Source organism: Dufourea novaeangliae, unplaced genomic scaffold, assembly GCF_001272555.1.
Source record: "Dufourea novaeangliae isolate 0120121106 unplaced genomic scaffold, ASM127255v1 scaffold7, whole genome shotgun sequence".
Taxonomy (NCBI): domain Eukaryota; kingdom Metazoa; phylum Arthropoda; class Insecta; order Hymenoptera; family Halictidae; genus Dufourea; species Dufourea novaeangliae.
This window is the reverse complement of record NW_015373896.1, coordinates 2,996,956-3,009,331: the sequence shown is the minus strand read 5'-3', so window position 1 is coordinate 3,009,331 and position 12,376 is coordinate 2,996,956. Positions and strand designations below refer to the sequence as shown.

The 12,376-nt window shown below is 33.4% G+C and overlaps 2 protein-coding genes across 3 annotated transcripts; both read left to right on the top strand.

Annotated features, from left to right (window-relative positions):
• The first annotated feature begins 543 nt into the window (after positions 1-543).
• On the top strand, positions 544-7,064 carry LOC107192746 (inner nuclear membrane protein Man1). Its single transcript, XM_015582078.1, has 11 exons — positions 544-1,008; positions 2,000-2,664; positions 2,739-2,841; positions 2,923-3,128; positions 3,991-4,205; positions 4,288-4,416; positions 4,515-4,644; positions 5,366-5,639; positions 5,729-5,950; positions 6,134-6,318; positions 6,680-7,064. The coding sequence occupies exons 1-11, from the start codon at positions 842-844 to the stop codon at positions 6,805-6,807; spliced, it is 2,424 nt and encodes an 807-aa protein (XP_015437564.1). The 5' UTR covers positions 544-841; the 3' UTR covers positions 6,808-7,064.
• A 3,649-nt stretch (positions 7,065-10,713) lies between these two features.
• Positions 10,714-12,329, top strand: LOC107192804 (60S ribosomal protein L9). 2 transcript variants are annotated; one of them, XM_015582151.1, is made up of 4 exons: positions 10,714-10,761; positions 11,445-11,583; positions 11,773-12,100; positions 12,189-12,329. In XM_015582151.1, exons 2-4 carry the CDS (start codon positions 11,446-11,448, stop codon positions 12,290-12,292), a joined length of 570 nt encoding a protein of 189 aa, XP_015437637.1. In that variant the 5' UTR covers positions 10,714-10,761; position 11,445; the 3' UTR covers positions 12,293-12,329. The 2 variants fall into 2 exon arrangements, with proteins under 2 accessions (XP_015437637.1, XP_015437629.1); XM_015582143.1 differs by lacking the exon at positions 10,714-10,761 and having other exon boundaries at positions 11,407-11,583.
• Positions 12,330-12,376: the final 47 nt, after the last annotated feature.

Below are 12,376 nucleotides of genomic sequence, written 5' to 3'. Positions count from 1 at the left end.
TACGTTTGAGATTAATGCTTGAATGTATTTCTTTATAACAACAAAACAGCTATTGAAATTGCAATTACTGGTTGGTTTACCCTAATAAATAAAGGGTTCGTAACAATTCTTTGTATTTATAGCATCGGTTTCATCTGTTTTTCGAGAATAAACGCTACGCATAATTTGATTACATGCGTGTTCTATAATTAGCGTATGAGCATTGACATTGCTCAAGCGCATTCCAAACTGCCGTTCCAAAAATCACAAATCAATGATGTGTAACTCGTTGAAAATTTCGCTGAATTCCGATGTTCGAATATTCCCCTATCGAATATCAGGAACAGTAACATGCGTTCAATTAAAGTGAATTAAAGGCGACTGTACATCGTATAGAGTTACATGCGCGTTGTTAAATCGTATTTAAAGGAAAAAATCGAATAAAATGGCGGGACACGGGGTGGTCCGGACTCCATGGACCGGTTGGATTATCTCGGTTAACCCTGTTCCATGACTGTGGGATGACAGGGTTGAGTGGCGTGGAAATGGTATGGACGAGTATGCGCGCGACCGCGACCGTTAGAAAATTGCGCCATTTTTTTCGTTCTAACCAAGATTATTGCTCGAAGTGTTGTGTCGAGGAAGTGTTGCGCGACGCGTTCACGGCATCGTGACAAAGTGGCACGCGCCGAGACCGATGCTGTTGTGAATATTTACGTTCACGCGAGAACGATTCGCGATATTTGTTTCACGTTACGCAGTATTGCCTGGCGGGGGAGAGGTTCGTGGCACGAGGGAACGTTTTAACCGGGGGGGCCCGTTCTCAGAAAAGAAATATCATTTCTTTCCACGGTTAAACAAAATGTCGGTGGACACTCTCAGTGATTCCGAGTTACGTAGCAAACTGATGGAGTATGGGTACCCGGTGGGACCTGTGACACAAACCACCAGAAAGATCCTCGTGAAGAAATTGAAGAATCTGATCGAAACACGGGGCGGCACAGGCTCGCGGCACTCGTTGGCCGCTAGGTAATTTCAGCATTTGTATCCTACCGATTTCCAAACATTCAGTAACGCGATCGAATGTTTACACGAATGAAGCTTTCGATTTGTTATCCGAACAACACCTTTCTTAGTCTGGTGGTCTCTGATCTTGTTTATATTAATTGACGAACAGAGATGTTCGGGTTAGGTTCGTTTCGATTGAGGTTTTGTGGGATCCGAAAAAGGGACAGGCATTTCTCGAAGAAATACCTGTCGAAATATATTTAAAAAGGGGGTTACAGGGAAATCCAAACAGACTCAAGCAGCAGTGTTGTTACAAATGTCAGAGAGAACTGTATTCCGAGGGATAATATTTGTCTTTTAATAGCTTCTACTTAACCCCTTGTTGGTTAGTGGTTTTGCTGCGAAACCATTGTTCCTTGTTAATTTCACTAATGACTAGCTGGTTTTAAAATGAAACCACTTTTAGCTTTTGTTGATTCATTTTGATTGATTTCATTTGAGCACTTTTTGTTGATTCATTGAGCCCACATGGCTCCACAAAAGAGGTATTACTAAGCCTCTCAACTGCCAAAGAAATAAACATTGAGGAAATGTGTACAGTGTAATAATGCAGATGAATCCCATTGTACTAAGTGGAGGTGTGTACAATGTAAAGTTGGCCTCTCTATGACAGCTTCGAAACACTTTTAAAGCTCAATAACATGGGCATATTTCATGTAGTCTGGTGCAGATGAAGCAATGACACAGCCCAGTGGTTTTACTGTAAAAATCAGGGTCTCGATAATATATTAGAATAATATATTTTTTGAAATTGTATAATTGACATTTACTTCTAAGTATTTGTATGTATAATAAATTATTGTCTTTAAAAAGCAAAACACTTTTTCTTTGATTGGGTCACAAAGAATTAAACGTGTGTTTGTTATGTTTTACAATGTTATATGTTAATCCTATATGATATCTAAAATTCATGTTACGATCGTTCTATTTTATGAAATGTTTTCTGTATCAGATACAGTAGCGAGGATACGGATGACGATTCGAGTTCAACAGTTACGAAAAAGAAAAAGACCACTGGAAATGCCCGAAGACAAACTCTAGCGAATCCAATGCCTCCGCCATCCGCGGTTCTACCACATCCGGATACGACCATGTCGAAGAGTCCAGCTAAAGAGAAAACAACGCATTCTGAATTCAAGGATCCTATCGTACCCGATTACGATAGCTCGTCGACCTTCACCACTCGTACAGTAACGAAAACTACGTCGAAGAAATACATGAAGAGTAATAAGTCATCGAACGTCGGGGATGGCTTAGAGACGGGCTCGGATTCAGACGTTGTAGAGGAAACAAATAGAAGTTATTCGCCGTCGAAATATTTGTCGAACGTTGGAAAATCCCATGACCGTAGGGGCATGTACGAGGACGATCATGAATCAATTTCAAAATCAAGGTCTATACACACCATAAAGGATAACAAGTACAATGATTCGCTTTTCGAAGCAAATCTTTCTCTGATACAATCTTCCAAAGAAGATGTCAGCACAAAAGATAGCCCGAATCAAAGAGATCTGTTGGCAAATTACGAAACACCATTTTTATCTGAATTCACCAGGAGACTTAGTTCACGTTCATCTATAAATCTGCCTTCTGGCGGCTCCTTGTGCAGTTTAAAAAGTAAGTCTCGAATAAGTGAAAATACGTTTATTAACTCCTTGTGTTTACAATCGTGTATCATTATTATTCTTTAGGTCCAACTTTACGTCACACGTCCAATGTACCAGAGTTGAAAGAAAAAGATTCAAACGGTCACTTTTCTTCTATGAGATCGTTATATTCAACAACCAGCCCGAGGTAAGTACAAAATACATTGATGTAAGTATGTGTATATACAGATATTACAGTATTCCGTACATAAATATTGCTTGGTTCAAGGCATGCAACAACATCCATTGATAGACCTCGAGAAACAATGAGTAGAACGTTTGGGTCATCGATCCCAGGCAGAGAAGATATGCGCAACAATCAGAATATGGTATCTGTAATTTTGGTTGTGGTACTTGCCTTATTTTTTGGAATACTTGCTGTTATATACATGGGACTTGGTGGAAAATCGGAAACTTTTCCATCGCTTTCTACGGGTAGGTATTCAGAGTTATAGTATTGTTTTAGATAGCAGAAATATTTGAAGAAGTATTATTATAAAAATATCGGGAAAAAAAAGAGAATGGTATATTTGAATTATCAAGTTTGTGGGAAAGTTTCTTAAATGAATTCAGTAATAATCATAAGCATGTTGTATCATTACATTATAATAGTATCATCAGTATATGTTATACATATTGTAATAGTATACATCATATATTTGAATTCTTCATTGTATGAAAATAAAATAATTATTAACATTGTAATGTAGTACAAGTGAAGTAATATTTTACGATAAATTTTCTAAAGACGAAATTCATAAACGTAATCTGATTATGATATTCAAGAGATCTAAAATGATATTTATTGCATGGATATAGGTACGTCTCATTGCATGGTATTACATTGAAAATCTCGGATATATATACATATATAAAAAAAAATAAAATGCAGGACGTTAGAAATTGTTTTATTAGCTTCGAGAATTCTGTCACACAGTGTTTTAGACGTATTCTTTTATAGACTCTTTTTAAAATCGAGATGTGTAATTGCTTTCGCAAGATCGTATTTGAAATATGTATTATTTTTTTAACGAGTTTAATAAAATAATAAGTATTAACGATGTATTAACTTTGATATTTTATTTCCTTTCCCGTTGCATAATGATTTATTATCCCAATTTTCTGTTGTTCGCTTCGGGTTGTTGAATAATTTTGTAAGAAATTGGAAATTTTAAATTATACAATAACGGATTACAAAATTTCGAAATACAAATTCCCATCACATATTGTATGAATTTTGATGATCGATGTCAGTGTTATTATATATATATGTAAATATATATATTTCAATTTGTAGATAGCAACATACCGCTATGCTTTGTTGGAGCTGACCTTGAAGCACCCGGAGTTAATTGTGTAATGAAAGAAAACGTAGATTCTGTGCTGCAACTATTAAAGCGGCTTCAGCCGATTTTAACGAAAAAGGCTGTGTCCATGATATGCGACAATTCCAGCGAAACTCCTTATCTGACTGATTTCGAAATCATGCAAATGTTCACGAACAATAAAGTGGTACGTTCAATCAATTACAATCAATGTGAAATCATAACATATGCTCAGCTGTACGACATGCAATTATAAGATTATTTTACAGAAAAGTTTGGAAGTGAAAGAGGATTTACAGAATGCACAGTTGCTCGTCATAAAGAATCCAAAGTGGGGTATTTCGTTGGTAGACATAAGCGACGATAACGGCGCACCCGGCGATGTTTTGGATTCTTTGGTATTGTAAAAGTTTTTCCATCGTTTTTCATTTTATACGATATCGATTCTCGGTAAACGTATATAAATTTAAAGCAAAAAAGCCTCCTTCTCTTACAGGATAAATTATTTTCCACACGTCTGAATGGGAAAGTTGGAATGGTGATCATGAACCCGGAGCTGCCGATGCAGTGTCTCGTTAAGAACAAGCTCTTCACCATATTCTCCTCGCTTCTAATTGTGTCACTTGGTAAATGTTTGACCGACTTATTATGGGATGAGATTTGTTGAGGACATAACGGGAAATAATGTTCTTCCATTCAAGCCATTCCGTTTTGTTGCGAACGTGATTTACATTCATTCTGTAACTTTTGTCGCATTAGTAAATTATTACTTTATCGTTATAATAATGTCTGTTATGCGATTTTTCTTTGCCGCGCAAATGCATGTTTTGCGTGATAACGTTAGACTGAGAATACATTGTGTTGTTATTAGATTGCAGGTTTTTGTACAGACTCGTATTTTAATGAACGAATTTGCCAAAAAGAAAAAAAACTAATTTAACACTAGAACTACCAAGCAAGTCAAAATGACTTGTCAATACACTCTTACAACGACGATAAAAATGTTATGACAATATATTTTCTCAGATATTTTGCACTTTTTATTACGATATGAAAGCGATGAAATTAGTCCATTTCTAAATTTCTAAATTTTCAAAAGTTTTTCACGTTTATCCACTGATCAAAGCAAATATGCGTTTATCGTCGGTAGTTCTAGTGTTAAATAAAATTGATTCTCTCTATTAATGGTTTCACTGGATTCAGTATACTTATAGTACTTTATGGTGTCTCGAAGAATGGGGTATAACTGTAAATGTATAAACATCTGCAATCCAGTTACCTATATCATCATCTATTCTAATATTTTCGTAATCGTCTTATACAAATAATATCGCAATATATTCTCAGGCCTCCTAGCAGCTATAGGAATGCAGAAATTGTTCGTTTGGTATATAAAGTACAAGAAAAGTACTGAGAGGGAAGTGTTTAAACTTGTTAGCGAAATTATTAACATGGTTGAAATGCACCATCAAAACACTGGAGTCGCCTCACCGGGCGGTACGCAGGAAAGCTTTCTAGCTATAAGCCATGTACGCGACAATCTCATACCACCCAAGGACCGTAAAAGGATGGCAGGACTTTGGGAGAAGGCGGTCAAGTTCTTGGATGAAAATGAATCCAGGTAAGAAAAAAAGATCAGTTGTTAATCCTGTTTCTCGCCGAATAAGGTATATTTTTGTGCATCGAATAAAACCATCGTTATTTTTCCAGAATTCGAAGGGAAGTACAGCAGGTTGCGGGAGAAGAATTTCACGTATGGCGATGGCTACCTAATAACAGTCTGAACCAGTCGAATACACAGAATTTCGTTTTGAATAAAAAGTCCAAAGTGTGGCAGGGTCAAGCGTTCGAAACCATGGAAGGCTCGGTCAACAGTATAACGTGTTCACCAACACCGTGCCTGAAAATAAGGCACATGTTCGATGCAGACGTGTAAGTGTTTTTAATAATTTTATTAAAACGAACGAGGCTACATAGAGTTCTGACCCTTCATTGAAATAGGCCTCACTTGTTATGAAATACCCTTGTAAATATCATTTATTATAGACCAGAAATTTGGTCCTGTTGCTTGTGATCGGTAATTCATTTTGTGTATCGCCATTTTTGTACGTTCAGAGAGTTCGAGGATGACTGGGAAACAAAGGTACAGGATGCTATACTAGAAAAGTGTGGGGAGGGTGTAAAAATACTTCATATCCGTGTAGATCGTGGCAGCCGAGAAGGTTGCGTTTACATGAAATGTATGTCACAAGAAGACGCGGGGAAAGCTTACAGGGCTTTACATGGATGTTGGTTCGATGGTAAGTACTTAGATGGTCGGGGAAAAGAACATGGTCGTAAACTGTAGCCTGGGTAATTAAAGGGGTCAGGGGATGAAGAAGTTATGTAACATTTTTGTGAAAATTAAGTTTTTTTGTTTTGGTAAATTAAAGTGGGGTGTGATGTTTTTTCACGAGGTATCTTATTTCACTTTGTCCTGTCGTAGAATAAAAAAATACAAAGAGGATGAAAAATGTAACGAAAGGAAGAGTAACTTTTAAACTCTACTAGAAACTTAATATTTGTAATATAACACCTTTGTCCTCTGACATCTTCAACTGTGTTTTTACTAGATTGTTAAATGAAAACAGGATTTCTAAGTCGACAGTTTAACACTTCTAGGTCACTTAGTAACTGTGAAGTACCTGAGATTGGAAAGATATTACGAGAGATTCGCAGATGCGCGCCATTGTACAATACCTTTGAAGCCAAGTAACAATCAACGATTATCTATGCAAGCGGATTATTAGGGCCGCCAGACTTTTTTTTTATGTAAGCTTACAAAATACCTCTTTGCTTGTATATACACGACAGCAAGCAACATTCGAATATTTCGCCGCTGAATAATTGTTCGCGGACCAGAATATGCGGGATACTTCTATTTTTTGGCTCTAGAAGGCAATAGAACTTCATACATGTCGCGCAGAAACACGAAATCCAAGGGACTTGTAATTGTGTGATAATGTTCTAAGAATTCGAAGAGGCAGAGACTTTTTATAACTGTTTTCATTTAGATTTTGTAACGTGTACATTATTATTACATTCTATCATCTTTTATTATTATTATTTTTTTTTTTTATTTTTAAAGAAGGAATGTCGAAAACGAGACTCAAGAATTCAATTATTTATGAAACTATTGTAAAGTAAATGTAAGGATATCGTTTCAAAGCTGCATTTTATGAAGTTTCCAAGTAGCAATATACAAGATAACAATATGCATATCCAAATTATTATAATGTAATATATTCAACTTGTGCATTGAAAAAGATTATTTGATTTATTGTCAAAGTATTCGATCACAGTGCTACATGGTAATGGCTTTTGGATAAATTCTCGGCGGACCCTTATGCTTTGTTAACATTCATTTAATGAAGATCTGTTTTCTTTACACGGACACGTTCGTTTTGTTCTAATAAGTTTCATAAAATGTGCTAATACAAGAATTGGAATGTAAAGTGTAAAAAGTACAATATCGAAGAATTATTATTAAAATCTAGTATATCATAAAAGCGTGTTACTGTAATCTATAACGTAGTTTGTATTTGAATTTAATAACTATAGAATTAATATGTTTAGGTAATAAATTAATGAAAATATTATATGTTTTATAGACAAGCAACGCAAGAAACATGATCTTAAACATTTGTAGTATTCCCTTATGTTACTCATAATTTTATTTATTGTATTTCAGTATATGAATACTGTAAAATACAGTTCATTTTATATTTTGTGGTATCGATGTTCTTTAATACTTTCGTTTACGCACATCGACGTATTACGGCGTATATTGCTACTTAAAAGTACTAAATAAAATTAATTTTTGCATTTTGTGTTACTTCTTAATAACTTTTCAACATCCAAACACAAGGCAACGTTAACGATAAGGCATTTAGAGCATATTCTTTGTAAATAACATAACGAAAGAAGTTTCAACGGAAATACGAATTCTTTCATATTTTTTCTAACAAAATGCTAATTTCTTACAAATAATCGAGTATATATACCTTATGATGCAAATAAAAAGAGACCTAACTTGCTCTGTTCGAAAAATACATTTTTTTTTTTAGTAATTTTTGCTTTGACAACGGGTGCAGACAAAAATTATTAAATGTAGAATGTCAAACTTTGAGTAAAACAATTTTATTTAATTTTGAACATATATTTAACATCTGTCCTACTGCAACATATATGTACAAATTTAACATCAAGATACATGTATATCGACAACATCTTGCGCAAGGAGAACAATTATAATACACAGAGAGATAGGAGAATTAGAATTTACAATTCTATGATGCACAGTGTCCTTTAAAACATAGATTGTAAAAAATTAGTTTTTGATGATTATACGATACTCATTCAATGATATTACTATAATCGATCAAGGAACAAAATTAATATTACATGACCTTAAGTTCTATAAATGTATTGTGTAATTATATTATTAAGAATATCATCTTGTATATAAAAGTTAATGAAAGTTCACATTTTAAAGTGATTCAATTGATTTTAACGTTTTATATGTTAAAGAGGAGAAAGAAAATTTTCAATAAACACAATGTTCTATAAAATATGTACATCAGTCTTTGTGTTTCTGTATTCACATCCTGTCTAATAATATTACAATATTTGTTACCGTAACTATAGGTAGTTGTTCCTATTTGAAATATGCATAGTCACATGCAGAGACACATACTTCGATAAAAATGTAAAAAAATATATAAATGTTTTTTTTAACACAATATTTGATTTCAATGCATGTTTAGAAAATCTTCTACTGAATATTCCTCTAACTTGATATATTATTAATCAAGTTCTTCCAACAATTCATGAGCTTTAAGAACTTTCTTCAACTTCATGAGTCTAAAATTCATCAGTTGCACTATACTCTCATAATATAATATACATTCCCTTTGTTTAGCAATTTGTTCTTGTAATTGTGCTATTAACATATCTTTTTCATCAAATGTGTCACTATTAGGTTCACATTTTGTTGCGATTTTCTTGGAGATTAATGCATCTGATAGTTCTTTTCTATTATTTTTCTGAGTTGCACTTAAATTTTTTGTAACTTTATTATCCATGTTTAACACTCGAGCATCATAGACTATTAATAAACTAAATTTTAAATATTTTTTTAACAAATTATTAAGTACTATTCAGTTTAACAATGTGATGTAAAAGATAAACTGATTTATTATTAACTAACTTTATTTACGTTAAAATGTTTAAATAAGTCTAATATTTTAGTTTTCTTTTTCACATTTTTACGCATATATTTGACTGTGCTTGACTTTTCATTTCATTCGTGAAAAAAGAAAAAAACTTAAAAACCAATATTTCGTGAAAAAATTAAGGCACACGTTACTTGTGTTATCCAAACACACTAATAATTTGATGAAAACATGTTGTTAGTTTATGCAGAAGTGTCATACAAAGTGTTCTTCGTTCACATTCCTACAAGCTGATTCCTTCTTCGCAGAATCCTTTCAGTTCTCCGTTTCTATCTTCAATAATGATCCAACATTACTGCGTCGACTGTAACGTCGTAGAAAATAATGGGGCTATGTAAGTGAATGCACAGATAGGAAACAAGAACTGTCAGGCAATTATAAAATTATGTCGATTTATTTGCAAACTTCGATTATTAGACACTAAGTAAAACTGACACACGGAATGCATACAATGTTTAGGCACGTATAATGAATTTACTTACTTCACAATTGAAATCGTCGCGATACTTCGGGATTTTCTACGAAAAAGTAACCAAATCATTTGACTTCGGTTTAAAGAAAGGACATTCTAAATTTCGTATGATGTCTGGACGACCTCGAAACTTTATGTTTCTAAATATTAAGAATATTTTACGCTTTGAGTAAATATACTTTAAAGTTAAGCGCGGGATTAAGAATCGAAAAGTTATGCACAAAAGACACTAGTCGTGTCTAGCGACTTCAGTAACGTGATCGGCCATTTTACAGTCAGCGATTTGGTTCTATCTTTTGCCCACGAAAAAAATTAATTATAGATCACTGTTCCATATAATATCCCTGCATTTTCGATACAATCATTTAAAATTACGTTTCGCGTACATTAGCAACATTCAAATTAATATAAGTTAATATGTTTCTAAAATATTTATGTACACATAATTTATTTACAAAGATTTTGAGGTCTAATAATTAAGATATGGTTTATTTAGTATTCATTCTTTCTAATATTTTGTATGAAAACGCCTGTTCAAGTTGAAGCTTTTCCTTGTAAGAAAGTAATATATTAATAACATAATGTATAATATTGATAATACAAAGTAAGTTATCCAAATAAGTGATAAAAGACTAAATTCATTCATGTATAGTATGTTGACCTTCAGATGACTTTCATTGCTATTTTATGATACATAATTACACAACATTATATAGCATAATATATAATATTTTAACACTTTTATAATTCTATCATAGTTTCAATCTCTTGATTAATTTAGACTTTGTCAGCTCAATTCGTAATCCGCGCTCATACTTACAAAATATTAAGGCAGGTATGCAACAAGAAATTCGGAATGCGCCATCTATAGACGAAAGGCAGTAAGGATGGAAATAGGACCCGATTTTCTGATCTATGAGCTTCACGTGCTCAGAAAGTGAGCAGACATGCTTTTTCAACACCTCGGTCTTTTCCGGTTATCCCATAGCGTGCGCGAGGTAAAGAAATCATAAAGAGAAGGGATCCTTTGTGAAATCCAAAACAATCTACCGACCAAATAAACGTTACGATACTTTAATCATATTATTTTACATAGTTCGATATGTTTGTGCAAGGCTGAGTATTATTTTTGGTAAAAGTGGTAATTTTGCTCGTACTGAAATATAACCTTGTTTTTGTGATTCTGTCAACATTGCATTTTGAAGACGGAAGTTTTTCATTTTCTTATTTACGCTCGCTTTTACGTTAGTATCGACAAAAGTTTCGTAAGATGAAAAATTGTATAAATTATATTTACTACATTCTTATATAAAAGTTCCAAATTTTACAACTATTTGATGTGATATTAGGTTGTGCATAACGTATAAACATATTAAAGGTATGAGAAATCGAAAACTGATTGAAATATACGAGTGTTAATCAATTATGTATCTTGTCTACCTTTCTTCTGTGTTTAAAAAAAGTTCGAGTTTGAAAATTAGTGTCAAGTTTTCTTGTGTACATGGTGAAGCAGAATATTGAATGAAACAAGTGAAAAAGATAGTATATAAGCATATACATTAATCGTACTTACTTGCACAAATAAGACTGTGTATTAAAGATTTATTGAAATAATGCCTCCTTGTTTGGTAGTTTAAATTTGAATGTTACTGTATAATACAGCCATATTATTGAATTGCAGGATGAAGCAAATTGTAACAAATCAGACCGTGAAAATACCTGAGGGATTGACTGTCACAGTCAAGTCCCGATTGGTAACTGTCAAAGGACCAAGAGGTATTCTTAAACGTTCATTTAAGCACCTTGCACTTGATATTCGTGTAAGTAAATATTCTCACTAATAATTCACAATTATAATACTAGAAATTTATATCACAACATGATGATCTTTGGATTCCCCTTCATTTACTGTAAATGATAAATCCTTTTCTGATTAATTCAATATTAAGAATAACTTATTCTTATATTAAGTCAGTCCTTTTTTAATCAGTTATATTATCTCTGTGTAGATGATCAGTCCAAGGATATTGAAAGTGGAAAAATGGTTTGGCACAAAGAAAGAATTAGCAGCTGTTCGCACAGTTTGCTCTCACATTGAAAATATGCTGAAAGGTGTAACTAAGGGTTATCAATATAAAATGCGAGCTGTATATGCTCACTTTCCTATTAACTGTGTCACAACTGAAAGCAACACAGTCATTGAAATCCGTAACTTCTTGGGAGAGAAGTACATCCGTCGTGTAAAGATGGCACCAGGTGTCACTGTCACAAATTCGGCCAAACAAAAAGACGAACTTATAATTGAAGGAAATTCTTTGGAAGATGTCTCCCGTTCTGGTAAGTGCAGGGAATCCGAATAATCTGTTTAATTATACTTTTCCTACAAGGATTACACTGTTACAATCTGTTGTTATTTATGTTCCAGCTGCCCTTATACAGCAGTCCACAACTGTAAAGAACAAGGATATTAGAAAGTTCTTAGATGGTCTCTATGTATCTGAAAAAACTACAGTTGTACAAGAAGAATAAATGTTATTCACAATGTGAACGTAATTTTTTTTATTAATTCGTACTTTGTTATTAGCCTATAATTGCTAATAAGCATACTATTTT

Coding starts and splice junctions, on each gene's coding strand:
- LOC107192804 (XM_015582143.1), top strand. CDS start 11,407: ATGTTACTGTATAATACAGCCATATTATTGAATTGCAGGATGAAGCAA. Junction 11,584..11,772: donor ACCTTGCACTTGATATTCGT/GTAAGTAAATAT, acceptor ATCTCTGTGTAG/ATGATCAGTCCAAGGATATT. Junction 12,101..12,188: donor GGAAGATGTCTCCCGTTCTG/GTAAGTGCAGGG, acceptor TTTATGTTCCAG/CTGCCCTTATACAGCAGTCC.
- LOC107192746 (XM_015582078.1), top strand. CDS start 842: ATGTCGGTGGACACTCTCAGTGATTCCGAGTTACGTAGCAAACTGATG. Junction 1,009..1,999: donor CGGCACTCGTTGGCCGCTAG/GTAATTTCAGCA, acceptor TTTCTGTATCAG/ATACAGTAGCGAGGATACGG. Junction 5,951..6,133: donor CACATGTTCGATGCAGACGT/GTAAGTGTTTTT, acceptor TTGTACGTTCAG/AGAGTTCGAGGATGACTGGG.